General features: G+C 62.6%; 1 protein-coding gene across 8 annotated transcripts; it reads right to left on the bottom strand.

Annotated features, from left to right (window-relative positions):
* Positions 1-2: 2 nt before the first annotated feature.
* Positions 3-19,096, bottom strand: ARAP3 (ArfGAP with RhoGAP domain, ankyrin repeat and PH domain 3). 8 transcript variants are annotated; one of them, XM_062001999.1, is made up of 35 exons: positions 18,914-19,096; positions 17,334-17,543; positions 16,241-17,125; positions 15,593-15,654; positions 15,224-15,297; positions 14,997-15,067; positions 12,662-12,946; positions 12,298-12,367; positions 11,857-11,977; positions 11,461-11,648; positions 10,746-10,852; positions 10,450-10,649; positions 10,222-10,307; positions 9,886-10,068; positions 9,511-9,673; positions 9,078-9,209; positions 8,845-8,998; positions 8,583-8,685; positions 7,798-7,996; positions 7,652-7,715; positions 7,085-7,248; positions 6,454-6,666; positions 6,219-6,324; positions 5,556-5,703; positions 5,378-5,446; positions 5,028-5,102; positions 4,798-4,912; positions 4,518-4,646; positions 4,209-4,342; positions 3,982-4,064; positions 3,738-3,773; positions 2,897-2,960; positions 2,225-2,362; positions 1,528-1,566; positions 3-1,147 (listed from the first exon to the last, which is right to left on the bottom strand). In XM_062001999.1, the coding sequence occupies exons 3-35, from the start codon at positions 17,083-17,085 to the stop codon at positions 611-613; spliced, it is 5,157 nt and encodes a 1,718-aa protein (XP_061857983.1). In that variant the 5' UTR covers positions 17,086-17,125; positions 17,334-17,543; positions 18,914-19,096; the 3' UTR covers positions 3-610. The 8 variants fall into 8 exon arrangements, with proteins under 8 accessions (XP_061857983.1, XP_061857982.1, XP_061857985.1 ...); XM_062001998.1 differs by lacking the exon at positions 17,334-17,543; XM_062002001.1 differs by lacking the exon at positions 17,334-17,543 and having other exon boundaries at positions 12,662-12,931.
* Positions 19,097-19,138: the final 42 nt, after the last annotated feature.

The following is a 19,138-nucleotide window of genomic DNA, read 5'->3' as shown; positions in this document are numbered from 1 at the left end:
TCCAGAGTACAAATAAACCTTTATTTGTCCCCGCTGGTGGAAGGAACGGCTGATGGATCCCTCAGCTGCTCAGGAGCCGCCCTCCATCGCCAGGACCATGTGCCAGGCACACACAGGCAGCCCCGCTCCTGTCACCTCCCTGCCAACACGTGCCACCAAGGAGAGAAGTGTGGGATGGCTGGGGGGTCCTGGCCCTGCCCCACAGCCCCAGCAGTGTGAAGGGGACATCATGCCATGCCTCCCGTGCTGGCAGGCAGCGCCTGACCCCGGGGATGGCCCCTTTGCCCTGCTGCCCAAACATGCAGCACCACATTCCTGCTCTCCTTTTCCCTTTGACTTGCTCGCCTGGGTGCTGGGCCAGATGCCAGACGTGCCCCCAGGAGCCAGAGCGCCAGCATCCCTGGGGCTGCTGTGCCAGGGTACCGCAGCTCAGCATCCCACCCAGCCCCTGGGCCTCGGCACTCCCCGCTCCCAGCCCAGCAGCAGCAGGAGGAGGAGGGATGGAGGGAGGGTGGGCTCCGTGAAGGTGGGAGCATGGGGAATCCCCCGGTCGCTGCCGCTGGCCGTGACTGGAGCCCCGGGTCGGGGGCTGCTGCTGGGGTCCGCTGGGTCACGTCACCGGTGCCTGGCCCTCGCTCTTCCTGAGGATGACACTGCTGAGCTCCTGCATCAGTTTGTCGTTGATGGGCGAGGGAGGCTGCACGTTCCTCTTCCTGGGAGTCTCCATGGAGCTCTCGGTGCCGGGATTGCTCCCAGGGCTGTCTGCCTGCTCCCAGTCCCTAGCCAGCGCCAGGCAAGGCTCCACGTTCCTCTCCAGTGAGGCTGTTTTGGTGTGTCTGAGCCCTTGGGCTGAAGCTTTGTCGCTGTCCAGGTTCAAGCCCCTCTCGAGGGACAGGGCTTTGGTGACGGAGGGCTGGGTGAGGCCGTGTGCCGGGCTGGCGGGCAGTGAGGAGCGCAGGGCCACGGCTGGGGGCTGCTCAGGGCGCGGGCATGGCTGCCTGGGCACGGCTGACAGCTCTGCCAGCAGCCCCTGGCCCAGCTCCAGCGCTGCCAGCTCAGGGAAGTTGCCCACCTCCTCGTAGACAGGGTCTGCATCCGCCTCCTTCTCCTGCTGCTCCTCCAAGGAGTCCTGGTGCATCTTCATGGGCTGTGGGAGGGTTGGGGGGGGAGTGTGTGTCAGGGGCTGCATCACTCAGCTGTACCACTCCATCCTCCCCCAGAAATAACCTGATGGCCAGGAGGACCCAAACCTATTTCCTCATGTGTCTGATCCCCTATGAACAATACGTGCACCGTGGGAAAACGGATCTGTGCTGACACACAGCAGGACCATGCAGGGACCCTCACCTCCCGGTACAGGACACACAAAGCAACAGGCACCCTCTCCTCTGCCACCCAGCATGGGCAGGATGGTGTGGGCACGTGTCTGAGAGCCTCTGAGGGCTCCCAAGCAAGCCCCTGGTGCCATGGGCAGGAGGCAGAGAGCCAAGCGAGCAACAGCCACGCTCCACATCTGCGGGTACTTACAAAGAACATGGACAAAGTCCTTCGTGTGTGCAGGCGGCGCTGGAAACAGAACCAGAGAGGCACAGAGGCACAGAATCAGAGCCATGGAGCTATAGAATCCTTTCAGCTGGAAAAGCCCTTGAAGCTGCTGCAGTCCCAGCCCTGCCCTCACCCTGCCCAGCCCAGCACTAACCCCTGGCCCTCAGCACCTCAGCCCCACGGCTTTGGGATCCCTCCAGGGCTGGGCACTCCCCCAGCTCCCTGGGCAGCCTGGCACAGGGGCTGACACCCCTCTCAGGGAAACAGTTCTGCCTCAGCTCCAATCTCAACCTCCCCTGGGGCAACTGGAGCCCGTTTCCTCTTGTCCTGTCATTCATGACTGTGGAGCAGAGACTGACCCCCAGCTCCCTGCAGCCTCCTGTCTCCAGGCTGAACACCTCCATTCCCTCAGATCCTCCCCACCATTGTGCTCCAGAACTCTCCCCATCTCCAGCAGGGGAGAGGGGCAGAGGCAGGCTGGTGGCAGTACAGAGAGCAGCAGGATGCAGCAGCTGTGGCAGGGCCCCCAGGTGCAGGGAGAGCCGCGGCAGACACAGTGCAGCATGGACACGGAGCACAGGGACACACAGCCAGCGCTGCCACCCCGGGGTGCCAGGCAGCCGGCCTGGGGGAGCAGCAGCACCCGTGGGCATGGGGACCTGAGCTGGAGGGACTGTACCAGGGTCTGGTTGGCAGAGAGCATGGTGGCGTCGGTGCTGTCCCCGTGCAGCGGCACCAGCGGCATGGTGCCGAACTTCTGCTTGGCCAGGTCGGAGGAGGAGCGTCGGCGCATGATCACGGGGCGCAAGTCATCGTGCTGTGCACAGGGACAGGGCAGGGAGCAGGGGTCAGGACAGGCTGCCCTCCCATCAGGGAGTCATTGGGGTTGTTAAAACCCCTGAAGCTGCTGCAGTCCCAGCCCTGCCCAGCTCAGCACTGACCCCTGGCCCTCAGCACCTCAGCCCTACAGCCGTGGGATCCCTCCAGGGCTGGGCACTCCCCCAGCTCCCTGGGCAGCCTGGCACAGGGGCTGACACCCCTCTCAGGGAAACAGTTCTGCCTCAGCTCCAACCTCAACCTCCCCTGGGGCAACTTGTCCCATTTCCTCTTATCATTCATTACTGAGGAGCAGAGACTGACTCCCACCTCATCAAAACCCCCTTTCAGGTTGTTGTAGAGGCTGATCATGTCCCACCTCAGCATCCTCAGCACCTCATCTATGGGTCTTTGCAATATCTCCAGGGCTGGGGACTCCCCCACCTCCCTGGGCAGCCCATTCCAATGCTTAACACCACCCTGAGTGAAAAAGATCTTCCTAAAGGAGACATCCATCCCACGAGCCTGCACCCACCTGAGCCTTCAGGATGCTGGTGGTCCAGTCCCACAGCTCAGCCTGCCCCGAGCACACCAGGTACCTGTGGAGGAATCAGCTGAGAAGCTGCAAGGGGGCAAAGCCAGTGAGGCCATGTCCCTTTGTCACCTTGCCTGTGAGCCCAGGGCTGTCAGGCACAAATACACCCTCTGAAACTCTCTGCATGCCCAAACCGTTGCTTCAGGGCAAGGTGAGAGCTCTTTGAGCACTCAGGAGGCACCTCAGCTCTGCTGAGGACCTTGTTGCCATTAGAACAGTATCTCAGCCCCATGCCAAGGGCAGACAACACCCTCAGCTGCTGCCCCAGCACCAGCAGCATCAGGGAAATGGGGACAGGATGAGCAGGAGGTGGCACCTAGCAGTGCCAGGGCAGCCAGGGCAGGGACCCCAGCTTGGGGCAGGGCACGGGATGCAGGAGCAGCTGGTGTTGGGTGCATGGGGACACGGAGCAGTGCTGGGTGACACATGGCTGGGTGACACGTGGCTGGCACACAGCACAGTCATGCAGGTGACACACACCCCATGGCAGGGTGGGCACGTTCCTCTGGTGCTGGGTGCTTGGGAGATGCATCTCCCAGGGGTGCTGGTGTGGATGGAGCAGTAGGAAGGGTGTGTGGTGTGGAGATGGATTGTGTCTGGCCCTCACCTTGTGCCAGGGAACACGTGGCCCCACCACTCTGTCTCTTGAGTGCCCCAGCCAGGCATTGGCTCTGCCCTGACCCCCAGGGCTCCTGACTGTCCCACTCCCACTAAAACAGGAGACAGATCTCAGTATTCCCCGAGCCCCCCCAGCCCCATGATGGCAGGGGCAGATACTCACAGCTGCTGCTTGTCCAGGGTCAGTGTGAAACCCCACCTGGGGAAAAGAAGAGACAGACTGTGGCAGCCCTGCCAAGCTCAGACACAGCCTGGGGTCAGTGGGCAGCGGGGTGGGGGGCTGAGCTCACACCATGGGCCAGGGCTTGTCATGGACTTGGGTCCTGGTGGGGCTTGGGTTGGTGTGTGGAGCGCAGAGACTGAGGGATGCATGCCCCAGGCCCCTGGCCGGGGAAGGTTCCACTTACTGGGCTGGTGGCTTCAGCTTCTTCTTAATGCCCATGTAAACCTTGGCTGCTTCCAAGGGCCACTCACGCTCCGGCTTGGCACTCTGGGGGAGGAGGTGCATTGGGTCAGCACAGCTCGGTGCCAGCCTCCCTGCCTGCAGGACAGCCACCTCTGTGCCACCCCCAGCCCCAGGCTCCCCCTCCCATCCTCGGGGTGCAGGTCCGGCCCAGCAGCATCCCCTGTGTACCCTCTTCTCCTTGAGCAGCAGCAGCCTCCGGTCCCGGATAACAAAGTAACGCTCCTGAAACTTGTTCCCCAGCAGCTTGGGGGGCTCCTCACGGCACCTCAGCAGCCCACACTTGGGGGTCTCACGCTTGACACCTGCCCAGGGCGGGTAGAAGGGGGTCAGGGAGGCTGGGAGCACATGAGAGATCCCACTGTGGGTCTCAGGGTTGTGCCCCTGATGGCTTCCAGGGTGATGTCAAGGCAAGGGGAAGCTGAGGCAGAGCTGTGTCCCCTCTGGGGACAGCCCCGCGCCCCCGTGTGACTGCCTTACCCGTGAAGAGGCAGCTGCCCTCGCCAATGGGGACCTTCTTCACCAGCAGGTAGGCGGCACTGGGCTCCGGGAGCTTGCACCACTGCAGAGCTTGCTCCAGCACCTTCTCCTTGGGGTGCAGGGGCCGCTCTGGGGGTGCAGGGTCTGCTCTCACCGCTGTGCCCCCTTTCCCGTGCCAGCCCCCCTTCCCCATGCAAGCTGTCCCCCGTGCTCCACACCTCCTCCTCGCCAGCCCAGCCATGCCCAGGGCACCCTCCTGTGCCATCTGTGCCGTGCTCACCCAGCTCCCCGTTCTCCAGGGCCTCGAAGGTGAGCCAGATGTCCAGGCTGGCCGCCACGTTGCGCATCTCCAGCACCTGGTTGGTGAGTTCCTCTGCTGTCAGCGTGGGGGACACCTGGGGCCAGACACACGAGGAGCTGCGGTGGGTGGCGGTGGCAGGATGGGTGCCAGGGACAGAGTGGTTATGTCCCAGGGGAACGTTGTGCCAGGAGGCTTCTTTGGGGACTCACCTTCAGGGTGACGCAGCAGTCAGGCAGCTTCTGCTCCAGGTAAACCTCGATGATGAGGTCCCCTGCCTGTGAGAGCTAAGGGAAGAGAGGGTGGAATTGGTGCCATGCTGTCATGGGTGCTGTGCACATCCCCTCTCCCCAGGGGCTGGGGGTGGTGTCCCAGGGAGCTGGAGCTGCTTCTCCCCTGGGCACAAGCTTCAAGGTGAAGGGGAGACAAATAGGGGAAGGTCTTTCCCCATGTATCTGGTGTGGGACAGCAAGGGCCCTGAGTGCTGCCCTCATCCTCCAGGCAGTCTCACCAGCCCAGGGCTCCCCGGTGTGATGGGAGCCAGCAAATCCATCCCTGGTACCTGGGTGTCCTTCCAGGTGGTGATCAGACTGTTCTCCAGATCCATCTGGGATACCTGGTCCTCGTCAATCTGCCGAGGGAAGGGTGCACAGGGTGAGGAGGGAGAGACACAGAGTCGTTGTGGAGCAGGACATGGCTCAAGGACACAGAGCCAGGCTGGAGGGACGCAGGGAGCTTACATTGAAGATGCTGACATAGTTGTCAATGAGGTCCTCCATCACCTTAACCTCGTGCTCCCCTTTGCCATCTGTCTGGAAGAGGCTGGGGGCGAAGAGCAGCGACAGGTTCTTGGTGCTCATCTGGTTGAGGTCGGCACATTTCTGCACCCTGGGACAAGGGAGGACAGAGGTGAGCGGGGCTGGTCCCAATCTGGATGGTGTTTCAGCCCCAGCCATTCTCCTCTGCCTCACACAAACTCTCCTGCACACCGTCCCATTTCTCCCCAGCTCCCCAACTGTGGGAATTTCAAATCCCTGCTTTGAGCACTGCCATCAGACCAACCAACAACAGCCCCACCTCATACTCTGAGTCACAGACAAGAGCTTGCTTTTCCCCCACTTTTTCTGGGCACTAGGTGAAGTTTGCATCCTACAGGGAGGTGTTCCCTCCTCCCCAACCTCCTGCCATTCCCTCTTGCTGCAGGATGACGTGGGGAGGGTTTGACGTGTCCCAGAGCCGTGTGCTCCAGCACATCCCAGCAGGGCTGGTGGCACAAGCACTGGGCTCATCCTGGATGGGAGCCACAAGTCCCTGGGCAGTGGGGTGACCCCAGGCTGCTGGCTGGCCATGGACACCCCGTCTGGCCATGGCCTGGCCCCGTCTGGACCAGGGGCCCCACTGACCGGTAGAGGTGACCGATGAGGGCAGCCAGGGTCTTGCGGTTGAGGCGAGGCAGGCGCTGGATGAGCTCCTTGTAGCGCTCCAGGCGCTGGGGCTTCGAGGGGATGTCTGGGGAGAGCAGAACAAACCCCAGACACCAGTGCTGGAAGCAGCACACCCAGAGCTTGACGTGACGCCAGGACCGTGTCACCCCCAGGGGGCCCGGCGTGGGAGCAGGGCTGGGGTGAGGGAGGTTACCTGCAGCCTCTTTCCACTGTGGGTGCAGCTCCAGGGTGAAGACGGGGTCCTCCAGCTCACGGAAGAACCTCTTGAGCACGTCGGTGACGTCCTCGATGAAGTTGTCGCTGATGCGCAGTTTGACGTTGCGGGCGTCCCGCCGGAACTCCTCCATCAGCACCTTGATGCGGGACTTGGCTCCGTTCTTGCGGTAAATCCCCTCGTGCCTCAGCCCTGGGGAAGGGACGGGGGGGGTCACACCGACCCAACCACAGAACCATTGGGGTTGTTAAAGCCCTTGAAGCTGCTGCAGTCCCAGCCCTGCCCTAACCCTGCCCAGCACTAACCCCTGGCCCTCAGCACCTCAGCTCCACGGCTCTCCCTCCAGGGCTGGGCACTCCCCCAGCTCCCTGGGCAGCCTGGCACAGGGGCTGACACCCCTCTCAGGGAAACAGTTCTGCCTCAGCTCCAACCTCTACAACTGGAGCACGTTTTCTCTTGTCCCATCACTCGTGACTGGGGAGCAGAGACTTCTCCAGGCTCAACACACCCATTCCCTCAGCCCCTCCCCAGCTCCCTCGTGCTCCAGCCCCTTCCCCAGCTCCAGCAATGCTGCAGCCCCTCGGTGTGCCTCTGGGAGCGAGGGGCTCACCATACTGCGTGATGAAGGCGATGCAGCTGTCCACGATGATGGGGATGTCTCCCCGGCTCAGCTGCTGGTCCCGCAGCGCGTTGCCCCGGCCCCCCGCCGACGCCTGGATGTCGCAGTACCACGCTGCCGAGTCCGCCCGCGACAAGCCCTGCAGGTAAAATGTCCTGAGAACAACAAGGGCAGAAAAGAGGGGATGAAGGTTGCCCAGGAGGCAGGTGATCCCCTCCTGCCTGTACACACAGCCTGGCTCTGGGACAGGGAGCAAGGCACAGCCCGGCTGAGCTGAGGGACACCCTACCCCAGACAGAGTCCCCAGGCTGGGCTGATCTCTGTAAGCTCCTAGGCTACAGCCCTGCTGTCCCAGTAGCATCCCCTCTGTGAGTTTGGGATCATCGTGAGTGCCTTCACCCTGGGCAGCCTTCTGGGCATCATACAATCATTTGGGTTGTTAAAGCCCTTGAAGCTGCTGCAGTCCCAGCCCTGCCCTCACCCTGCCAAGCCCAGCACTACCCCACGGCCCTCAGCACCTCAGCTGTGTGTCTTTTAATTCCCACGGCCAGGACTCACCTTCCCATCTCCACCAGGATCAGCATCTCCTTCTTCTCTGGGGATTCAGTGGGAGGAACCAGACCTGCATGGGGGTGAGGAGAGGGGCTGGAGCCATACATGGCCACCCAGGCCGTGGTGCACAGGCTGTTTGGTACAGCACTCACTGAGCTCCTGCAAGCGCCGCAGGTTGATGCTGTCCTCAGCCCCGCTGTCCTCAGCAGGGCAGATGAAGAGATGGCCTTTCTGCAGGATGAAGAAGGCTCTCTGCCACCTCTCAGGGTTTAGCATGCACTTGTAGCGCAGCTGGCCCACACGCTGGAACTCGTAGCCCAGCAGGCAGTGGCAGCTCACAGGAGTGAACCACTGTGGGATGGAGCAAGAGGCGATCTGGGTAAAAGGCAGGGCTCAGCCCCCGAGCACAGATCCCCCTGAGGAGGGGGGCATGGCACCCATGAGGACGGGAGCCCCTGCCAATGGAAGGAGGGTGTGTGTCACAGAGGATGAACCTTTAGCAGGGGATTGGGCTGGAGGAGCTCTGGAGGTCCCTTCCAACACCCACCACGCTAGGCTGCTGTGCAGGGTGTGAGAAGATGAAGGGATCACAATGGGGAAGCAGGGACAGAGTCCAGGGACCCTTTTTACTGTTGTCTCAACTGACAGGGCAAGGGGTAATGTACAGAAGCTGGGACACAAGAAGTGTCACTTAAACAGGAGGAGAAAGTCCTTTGGTGCTGAGGTGAGGGAGCCCTGGCCCAGGGCGTGGAGGGTGTGGAGGCTCCTTCTCAGGAGGTTTCCAACCCCATCTGGACACGTTCCTGTGCCCCCTGAGCGAGGGGAACCTGCTTGAGCAGGGGCTGGGGCTGCAGAAGCTCTGCAGGGCCCTTCCAGCCCCCACCATGCTGTAGTTCTGTGACCCACCAGTGGCAGGGGGTGCCAGGGCTGGGCTCACCTTGCCAATGGCACTGGCCCACGCTTGCAGCGTCTCTGGCCCATCAGTTCCCAACTGCTGCACTTTTTCCCCAGTGAGGAAGAGCTCGAGGGTGAAGCGAAACCTGCAGAGGATGAATTAGCCCATCAGAGCAGCTCCTTCCCTCAAACCTGCACCCAGGGCCAGACCAGCCCGTTGCACCAAGCAGGGAGCAGTGCCCATCCCTGCTCTCTGCATGCCCACTTGCTCCCTGGGCATCCAGTCGGGGCATGGATGGGGTTACCTCTCCATGGGGCCGGGACTGGTGAGGACCTGGGCTCTGCTCACGCCCAGGGAGATGAGGTCCCCGCTCTCAATGTGGCCCAGGGGCTCAGTGCACCTCTCTGTCTCGAAGAAGAGCAGAGCTCTCTCCAGGGAGCACCACGTGCGCTGGAAGTCTGTGGGACCGGGGTGAGGCCGTCAGTGGCGCTGGGGTGGGCACCTCACCAGCTGCCCTGCCACGCTCCCCACACTTACCCTCTTTGCTCTTCTTGGCACCTGGGAGCTTGCAGGGGGCTGTGGCTCGATACAGGTACCCGCTGTGCATCACTGGCTGCGTGATCTCGTTGTAGACACCCTCCAGACCTGGCTCCCGTGTATGGGGACTCCCTGGTGGGAACAGCACTGAAATGGGGGTGGGCAGCAGACACCCACCAAAGCTGGGGTATTGGAGAGGAAAACTCCACTCATACAGGTGTAGTAGGCAAAAGGGGGCTCTGGAGGAACCCACTGTCTTGCCCTGGCCCCAAAAAAGGGACACAGTGGGGCAGATGGGTCCCTTGGGAAGCCGCAGCACTCACTGCCCTGGCTGTCCCCAGCCTTGGGCCATGCTGTGGGGATGAGGCTGTAGCCAAGGAGGAAGCTCCACCCTCTCTTCCCAAGCCAGATGGGGCTCGAGGGTCACAGTTACCTGAATGGTTCCTGAGCTTTTTGCTCTCTGGTCCCCACCAAGGGTCGGCCCCTGGGGCCACGTCACAGGCGGCAGAGTCAGCTGCCAGCCCAGCCTCCGAGGATGAGAAGAACTGCAGGACGGTCTTGAGCAGGGCTGGTCCTGCTACTGCAGTGCACAGTGCCTGAGATGAGACAGGCACCTGTAGGGACCACGTCCTGGCTCCTGCAGACCCCCATCCCACTGCCAGGGGTGCTCAAAGGCAGGGAAGAAGGGCACAGCATCCCAGAACCTGCCTGGCACGAGGGTACAGCTGCACACAGCCAAGCAGGAGCTCAGCCCCACAGCTCTGGGATGGTGCCCAGCACTCTGTCTGCACCCTGAGGCAGCTCCTACCTGCAGCACATCCTCCTGAGTGGCATAGTGGGGATGGGGCAGGCGGTACCGTCCCTCTCGGTACTTGCGGGTGATGAAGTCCCGTCTCTGCTCGGCGCTGGCGTCCGGGCTGAGGCTCTCGCTGGCAGGGAGCCGGGCAGCCCAGAAACGGTTGGCACGCTCGTTTCCCAGCACAATGAAGAGCTGAAGGAGAGTCCCATGGTCATGGTGAGAACCACAGCAGGATGCTGGGCTGCACCTCCAGTGAGAGCGTGGGGCTGCTGCCTTGCCCGAGGAAGCAGCCTGGACCCTGAGGGCACCGTGCAAGCCCCAGTGCCCTGCCCTCAGCGACTCTACCTGCACGATTTCGTTGGACCAGACGCTGGTGTCAAGCTTCAGGCTTTGCACCTTGGAAATGTTGGAGCCCAGGCTGCGGTGCTGCCCTGTGGGGTGCAGGAGAGTGAGTACTCCTCCATCCTGCCAGGGCAACTCGTGCCCAAATGCCACCCATGCCCCACCCAGCACCTTGCCTGCCCCAGCAGGCCCAACCCCCATTTGCCCTCCCCAGCCCTGAGGTCTACTGGCCTGCACACTGCTTGCAGATGACCACACACAAGTTGATGGATGCCCAGTCGGGGCTCTGAGCCCAGCAGTCTGCACAGTACTTGTTGGCTTTGTTGGACCAGATCTTCTCTGCCACCTCGTAGTCGTAGAGCATCTCGGCTATGGCCTCCTGCAGAGCCTCCATCCACTCCCGCTTCTCCCGCTCCGACTCCGCCACGAAGCTGTGAGCACCAGCACAGCCAAACCTCAGGGCCCCTGAGCCAGCACCAGCCCCTGGGTGCTCCCACTTCCTCGTCCCACCTGGACATTCAGGGTACCTGAAGGCTTTGAAGGGGGTGATGAGCTCGAAGCTGCGGCTCTTGGCCTCGCGGATGGTGCAGCCGCGCATCTCAATGAAGCAGATGCCAATGCCCATTTTAAAGAACTGCAAGACAGGGTGATGCTGGTGTTGGCTCTGCAGTGCCATGGGTGACACAGCACCCCAAATGTATACCATGGTGCTGGGGCTGGAGTCAGGGGGCTGTCTCCAGCACCTCCAGCTCAGGGCAGCAGGGAGCCTGGGCTTGGAGATGCAGCGGGTACCATGAGTGGGTTCCCCTCCCAGTCACCAAATCATCATCATCTCTGCCACACCAAAGCATCCCAGTCCATCCCAGGACAGGTGGATCAATGGCCAGCAATCATACCAGCTTTATCTTGACTGGCTTGAGCATCAGGCAGAGAGGAACCTGCTGAGGTTCACCAAGAGCAAGGGCAGAGTCCTGCACCTGGGGAGGAACAACCCCCTGCACCAGCACAGGCTGGGGGTGACCTGCTGGAAAACAGCTCCAGGAGAGAGACCTGGGAGTGCTGGGTGATCACAAACTGATAACTGATCGCCATCTTCCTGCTCTGACATTCCCTTTCTGCTGCTTGTTTGTTCTTTTCCTTCCCACTCCTGCCTTTGGCACGAGCCCTGGCTAAGCTCCCTCCATCCTTCCATCTCTCTCGTGCCATCTCGGTGCCACTAGGGTGTCTGCTCTGGCCACAAACCTGCTCACTCTTGTACAGCCACATCTCTGGCAGGCTCAGGGCTGCAAACACCTTGGACTTCTGGCCCTTCAGCTCCAAGGTGCCTGACTTCTGGCAGTGAGCCGTGTTGGGGGGCCGGGGCCGGGATCCCACTAGACGCTGGTCCGTCACCTTCTTCTGCAGCGTGGAGCACCACTCATTCCTCTGGGCTGGGGACCAAGCATGAGGGAGGGGGGCTGAGCCCTTCCCGGCAGCCCTGGCACAGGGCACAGCACCTGGTGGGCATGGCAGGGAGAGCTCCCCCTCGCTCAGGGTGGCCAGACGCTGTGGGCATGAGCTGAGATCTTACTGTGGCAGGAGGAGGGAGGCAGCAAGGCTGGTTCCCAGGACACTGGGGGGCTCTGGCTCGTCGCTTACCCTCGTTCTCGGCGCGGAAGACGAAGATCCGGTGGCTGGTGATGACCTGGAACTTGTTGTCCTTGGTGGAGCGAGCCATCTCAATCACGGACAGTGGGATCACTCCCTTGGGGTAGGGCTCCTGGAACAAGCCCCAGACAGAGTTACCCACCTCTGCCTCACCTCTATAACCTGACCACCCCAGCAGCTGCCTCACCGGGCACACTGGTGCCAGAACCACAGGGTAAGGGGATGCAGCAGGTCTGCCTGCAAGCTCCTGCAATGGGAAATTCTCCTCCCACTCTGCTCTGCCCTGCTGAGGCCTCATCTGGCTACGGTACAGTGGCCACGGGCTGCTCCTCACAGTAGGACAAGGGGAGGCAAAGGGGATAGGGCAGCTCACACCAGGCTGAGGTGTCTGTCCCAGCCTCCCCACCCTGCCCTCATCCTGCCCCCTTGTACCTTCTCACTGCTGAAGTACATCAGGTTCTTCCCATCGAAGCGGACGTAGCGCCTCTGGAAAACGTAATTCCTGGTGGGACGGCAGAGAAACATGGTTGTTAGAATCACAGAATCATAGAAGGAAGGGGGTGAGACCCCCACAGCTGCTCACAGACCCCCACAGCTGCTCATAGACAGGTGCCCCCCCTTCCCCCAAGGATGGCTGCACACAGAACCCTGCAATGCAGCCAGGGCACCCACAAGAGCTCTCATCCCATGGGGAGGTCTGGCTTGCCCCAGCAGTGTGGTGCCAGTGTGCCCACCTCACCAGCCTTGCCCAAGGGGGCTTCACCTGTGGGGTCTGTCCCACGGGTGGGCACCTTACCCCTGTGGGGAGAGCTTGTCCAGCCAGCCGCTCAGCATGGTGGGTCGGGGCTCGCAGAGCGAGGTGAAGCTGGCGTAAGGGGAGATGGTCAGGTCATCCAGGACCTCGTCTGGGTAGAGGTGGGCTGGCAAGCTGAAGGGGGTGCCCTGGGCCTGGGGGGCATCCACAGTGGAGTAGCCCTCAGTGTCGTTCTGGACGATGCGGTCGATGAGGCGGGACCTGGTCTCCTCATCCTCGCTCCTTCCCTCGCTGCTGCACTCGCTGCTCGTCCTGGGAGGAATGGGGCTGTGAGGGAGCTCAGCTGCTCTCCAGGCATGGCCTGGGCAATGCCACCCCATCTGGGGATGTCTCCTGCTGCTCCTGGTCCCATCCTGAGCTCCATGGGGCACGCAGTGACATGGGGTTTGTGTCTCCGTGAGCAAATGGGACAAGGGCTCAGCACTCACAGGCCCAGTGGCCACCAGCAGTCAATCCTACACGATAGCAAGGCTGGAGGTAGCTGGCAAAATGAGCTTCTCCACCTTGGGCCACAACACATCTCCAACCCCCTGGCATCACCTCCTTCCCCTCTTCACAGGCAGCAAACCGAAGCCCGGCAGCTCCCCAGTGCCACGTCCCAGCTGCCTCCTCACCGAGCTCTCAGCCTCCTCTCTCCCTCCAGTCCTCCAGTGTCCATGGCACCAGGAAGGTCCTTCTGCCATGACACCCTCCTGCCTGCTCTTGTGCTTTGCAAAGGGCTGGGGATGGACAGACATGCAGAGCTCCTGCATCCATCTCTCTCTCAGGAGGCCACGTCAAAGCCCCTCAGCCAGGCCTGGGGACACTATCCAGCCAGAACAATTAAAGGAAGCTATAAAAACAAACTCCCAAGCCTGCCCCTTCCCCTCAGCCCTCTCAGCCAGACATTCTGCTTTCCCTGAAAAGGAAATGTGCTGGAAAAATGTCTGATTGTCCCAAGGGCTCACACAGGAGCTGCCCAGGTGTCATGGTGATGGGCAGGGAGAGAGGTACAGCAGCCAGGACACCCCAGAGCAGCAGGAGAGCACCTCTGTCAATGGGTCCCTCGTGACATCTGGTGCCAGGATGAAGAAAAGGCTCCAAGAAAGGCAATAAGGGTGGTCCAAGCCCTGCCACAGCTTCTGAGGAGCACTTGGGCAAGCTGGGCACCTCCACTGGGGAAGGGGTGAGCAATGGGAGGTTTCTGGAGTCATGAGCAGCAGGAGGAGGGCAGAAAGGCATCTCCTGGCCACCACTGCTGTGGTCACAGGAGTTGGGTGCCATCAGGCAAAGCAGCAGGAGCAATGTGCAGGACCACACGGGGAAGAAGCACCTGTCCTGTGAGACTCCTCACCAAGGGATTTTGTAGAAGGAGACATTTATAGAGGAGGAGTCCACTGAGGAGAATGCTGAATGTGAGAAACCACCTCCAGCACAACTCCACGGGCCAGAAATGCTTTTGGGCCAGTAGAATCATAGAATCCTTTCACTTGGAAAAGACCTTTGTGATCAAGTCCAACCAGGACCTCAAACACCTCCCCTCATCCCAAATCCTCCCAACATCTGCTCTCATCTGCCTGCAGCCTCTGGCTGACTGACACAGGATGAAGCTGCTCTGCAGTGACCTGACCCCAGGGCAGGAGATGTGTTGCACTGGAGGCAGAAAGGCAGTGGCACAGGGATGCACTGGGCAGCACTGGGATGCACTGGGCTGCGAGGCCACAGGCAGAGCTGAAGGACACAGAGCTGCAGCTCACCTCCTGCTCTCAAAGCAACACAGGAAAAGGAACCCTCCCCGTCTGAAATGGGAAGAGCAGCTTTCCTTCCTCTTTCTGAGATGCTATCAGGAGTTGATGGAAAGTACACTGAAGAAACACTTTTGAAGGTGTCCCTTGCACTGTCCCTGTCCCCCAGAGCAGGATACATCACCAAACACCAATCGGATGATGCTGGAGTGTTTGGAGGTCTCACACCCCTCCGTCTGGAGCCCAAAGCCATCCCATTGCTGAGCAATCCCCGTCTCCCACGGCGTGCCCCTGCTCCCAGTGCCCAAATCCAGGCTATGCCCTGTGTGCAGGTGCCTGATGCCACTGGCACTGTCCCAGCTCTGCACCCACAGCATCTTCTGGCAAGTCTGTCCCCCCCTGCCCCGAGGGCCACCCACCAGCATGGCTCCTTTGCACCCCATGATCCCAGAGGTTCCTGAGGGGCTCAGTGCTGGAGGAACAGCCTGCACTGCCCCTCAGGCTGTCCCCAGGGATGTCCCCATGGCCCCGGCACACAAAGCCTGGGCTGTGAGCCCACCCAGCCCCTGCAGTCCGTGGCAGGCCATGCCTACCTGCACGCTTCTCGCTCCAGGTCCAGCTCAGATACTGCCTCGTAGCTCTGACCAGAGGAGATGCCACCAGCCTGTGAGGAGAGCTTGGTCACGTCTCCTCTGCCCTCTCCCACCCCAGACCCGTCCCACGGCATGGGGGGCTCAGCCTGAGACCAGCAGTATGTCCCCAGCTCCAGCTGGTGGAGGAAGGGCAGGGGACAGCCACCAGCCCCACAGTCCCCTCTCACCTTCTGCTCCCGGGACGGGCCTACGTGCCCAAAGATGGTCTCGCTGTAGGGGCTGACGGGCTGCTCCATGGCCTCTGTGGGCACAGACATGGGAGGGAATGGCAGTCAGCAGTGCCAGCCCTGGAGAAGAGCCCCCATCACCGAGGGAGAAGAGCCCCCACCACCGAGCCCACCACAGCCCAACCTGGCATCCAGGGCATCTGGCAAAACAGAGCCAGCCCAAAAGTGTGTGGGGCTTTAACCCAGAGCCACTCTGGCCCCTGAGTGATGCAGCAGCAAGGGACAGGCAGAGTGTGCAAGTGTCTCCCTCTCCCCCTTCTCTGAGCACACACAGGTTCTTGGTGCCCATCAGTGCCCAGGGGCTCTCACCTGGTTTGCTGGGGGGTCTCTGGGGGATAGGGGGCAGGTCCCCTCCAGGCCAGCCAGGGCTGCTGCAAAACAGAAGGGTCACTGTGGCTGGGAGAGTTTTTCCACCTTCTTTTCCTGTCTGACTCACAGGGGCTGGAGGCTGTGCCTGCCTGGGGCTCTGTGCCCTGGGGTGTGCAGCATCCTCTCCCTGCCCCCAGCACCCTCCTCCTCCCCACCCTGGGCTGCCAGGCATTTCCCATCCCGGCTCATCCCCCCTCATCTCCTGCGTTGCTGGCAGCAGGAGCCACCTCCAGAACCCTCACTCAGCCACCCTGATGGTTGGAGTTGATGACATTAAAGGTCGTTTCTAAACTGAATCGATTCTATGATTCTAAGCCAGGGACCCCTAGCCCTGCTGAGGGGGCAGAGGAGGGGCAGCACCTCCTACCCCCAAACCACAACGAGCCATTTGAGGGCCCAGGACCATCCTCTCAGGGAAAGCACAGATGGGGAGAGGGGGGAAAGAGGCTTGGGAACACCCAGAGGCAGGAAGGGCCAGGCTGGGGCTGGGCTCTTGGGGGTGAGGGGCTCTCTGGAAGCTCAGCTCTGGCTGCTCTTCACCCTCCCTCCTCTCCCCAGGGGTGAGGGACGCAACACACACGTGCTTACTCAGCCTTGCTGTCCAGCGGGGTCAGCTCCTGCAGGGCCAGAGCGGGGTGCTGAGCAGGATCCTGGGCACCATCCTGCCCTCCCGAGTCCTCGGCGGGCGCTGCCGGGGGCTTGAGGCCTTGGTAGATGACATTGGACACCATCTCCAGGCCGGCTGCCCTGGGGCACGGCTCTGGCTCTGCCGGGGCCCTGTGGCTGTGCCGTGGGGGCACGGACGGGGCGCACGGGGGGCTTTCCTCCGGGCTCAGTCCGTGATCCGGAGCCGGGGCCGCCCGCGGCTCCTCTCGGCCGCTGTCCCGCGCCCGCAGCCACGACAGGCCGGTGCCCATGGCCCCCGGGGCCGGCTTGGCCTCTGTACTGTCCCGGTCTGTGGAGCTCTCCCCTGGCACAAAGCCCTCCAGCACCACGAAGGCTGCGGGAGCCCTCTCAGCGCGTGCCGGCAGCGTGGAGGCTGAGCCCTGCTCCGCCTTGCAGCGGGGGAAAACCGTCCTGGGCCTGGGGATGGGCTTGGCGGACGGGTCGGGAACCCCTCCAGTCTCTGCTCTCAAGGCATCCTTCCCCACCTCAGGGGCACCGGGGGCCTGTGCGGCTCGGCAGCGGGGGTCTCGCGGCGCCGGTGCCCCCCGGGGCTGGCTGAGTGCCCGCGTCTGCTGCGCCAGGCTCAGGATCCTCTTGCGGTGCCCGGTGGCCGTGATGCCCATGTGCTGCAGCTGCTGCGGCTCCAGCCAGGCCGCGTCTCCGGCCACGCGGTAGCCATGCTGCCGAAACACCTCCTGGTACCTCTGCAAGTGGATGGCGGCCAACCAGGCTGAGATGTCGGTGTCTGGAGAGCACGGGGAGCTCATGGCCCCGGCGTGCCGCGGCGGAGGGTGCTCAGCCCATCATCTGTGCGAGGAGAGGAGAGAGAGAGAGAGAGAGAGAGAGGGGATGAGGCTCACAGAACCCCTGCAGTCCTTAAAAGAGCTTTAAGATCATGGGGCGAGGAGGCAGCGGGGAGGGAGAGGTTGAGCTATCACCAAGAGTACCACGGGTGGGAGCAGGGGACGCTCCCGAAAGCTCTCCCCACCTCGCTGCCCTCCCCAGCCTCGCTCACCTCCCAGCTCGAGCCGTCGGCATCCTGTCGTTGCTCAGCCTCATGGAGCCCAGTCCCTCCCTGGAGCTGCTGCATCCTGGCCCCCGCTCTGTGGGCGAGCCCGTGACCCCAACCCAGCTAGGAACAGGGGCTGGGGGGCTCCTGGGGGAGCTGCTGCAGAGTGTTGGGGCAGCCCCGGCTCTGCAGGGCTCGCTGGGAGCAGGAGGAGAGCTGGGGGGGGGATGCCAGAGGCACATATGGAGCAGGGGGATGGGGGGGCAGCATCTGGGCCCCTCCCAGGGGATGAGCTCCTGTGCTGGGGAGGGCTCTGTGGCCGGAAGGGCCAGACCATAATCTCTCTCTGTCAGTGCCGGCAAGGGCATGGGAGAGGTCAGCATGACTCACAGGCAGGCAGAGCGGGGACAGCCTCCCACCCCCAGCCAGCCTGACACAGAGGGAGATGACCCCAGAGCTGGTGCTCAGCATGCTGCTCACCCACCAGAGACTCCCCAGCCCCAACCTCTTTGCTCCACGGCCCCCCAGGGATGGAGCCGCGGGCTCTTTGCGGAGCTCTGAGGACCTTTTTCCCCCATGAATCACGCTGCTCTAAACCATCTGTGCTGACTGTGCTGCCACTGGCTCTTTTTCCAGTTCCTCCATTTCCCTCTATTGTTCGGCTCGGGCTTCCTTCCTGCTGCCTGCACGCTCCCACGCAGCCCCTACCCCCTCCCAGCCCGGGCTGCCTGGCTGCCACCGAGCCCCCCACACCCCTGCCCACTGCCCCTGCCCATGGGATACCCGAGTGGCACGGGGAGGTGGCTGCTGGAGGCGGTGGTGGCCCTGGCAGGATGGGATGTGTGTGTGTGTGTGTGTGGCGGGGGATGCTGTCAGCAAGCACGTGTGAAGCCAGGATCCCTGCTCACAGCAGCGTGGGCACAGGGCAGCTATGGGGCCTGTGCCCAGCCCTGGCTGTGTGGGGTGTGAGGTGAGGTGGGATGGTGATGGCGGGAGGAGTAGGGCATGGAGAGAAGGGCTGGGGAAGCTGCCTCTTGATGTAGGACCTACACCAAAGGCTGGGCAGGACGATGTGGAGGGTGATGTCCTGCCCTGGTACGGGCTGGCTGGCTCTGTACCCACTTCTGCCCAGCAGCCCGATGCTGAAATGGGGCAATTTCCCCCTTTCTTGTGCCTCTATCACCCTGAGGGATCTGTGGCCATCCGGGGCTGCAGAAGGCAGCCTCCCCAGACCCCTCCTGCCCCAGGCACTGGGGCTGTGCTGGGCAATGGGGCTGTGCAGGGGCACTGGGGCTGTGCAGGGGCACTGGGGCTGTGCTGGGCAATGGGGCTGTGCAGGGGCACTGGGGCTGTGCAGGGGCACTGGGGCTGTGCTGGGCAATGGGGCTGTGCAGGGGCACTGGGGCTGTGCCGGGCACTGGGGCAGCCTGCTATGCCCACGGGCACTGGTGCTTCACAGCGAGGTGGACACCGTCCCTGTGAACAAGTGCAACCCATCTGTGGCAGGGGGCCAGGCCCTTCCTCTCCATCCCCATCCCCATCCCCATCCCCGACCCTCCCCTGGCACCCGCCGGGCTGTTGCTCACCTCTCGCCCCGCAGCGCGCTCCGCAGCTCCCCGACGTGGGCTCCGGCAGAGCAGAACGGTGCCAGTGCCCCTGTGGGCTCCTCGCCCACCCCCCTCTGGGCTTCAGGGCGATGCCAAGGCGTCCGGGCAGGGCAGCTGGGTTGAGCCCTGCAGGAACTGCTGCGGGCGCAGCACCCAGCCCGCACCTCCCACTGCCGGTCCCTCCTCCAAACCAACCCCTCGCTC

The sequence above is a fragment of the Colius striatus genome, chromosome 9, assembly GCF_028858725.1.
Source record: "Colius striatus isolate bColStr4 chromosome 9, bColStr4.1.hap1, whole genome shotgun sequence".
NCBI classification, from domain to species: Eukaryota; Metazoa; Chordata; class Aves; order Coliiformes; family Coliidae; genus Colius; species Colius striatus.
Note: the sequence above shows the minus strand (reverse complement) of the source record. Positions and strands in the feature narration are given on the sequence as shown.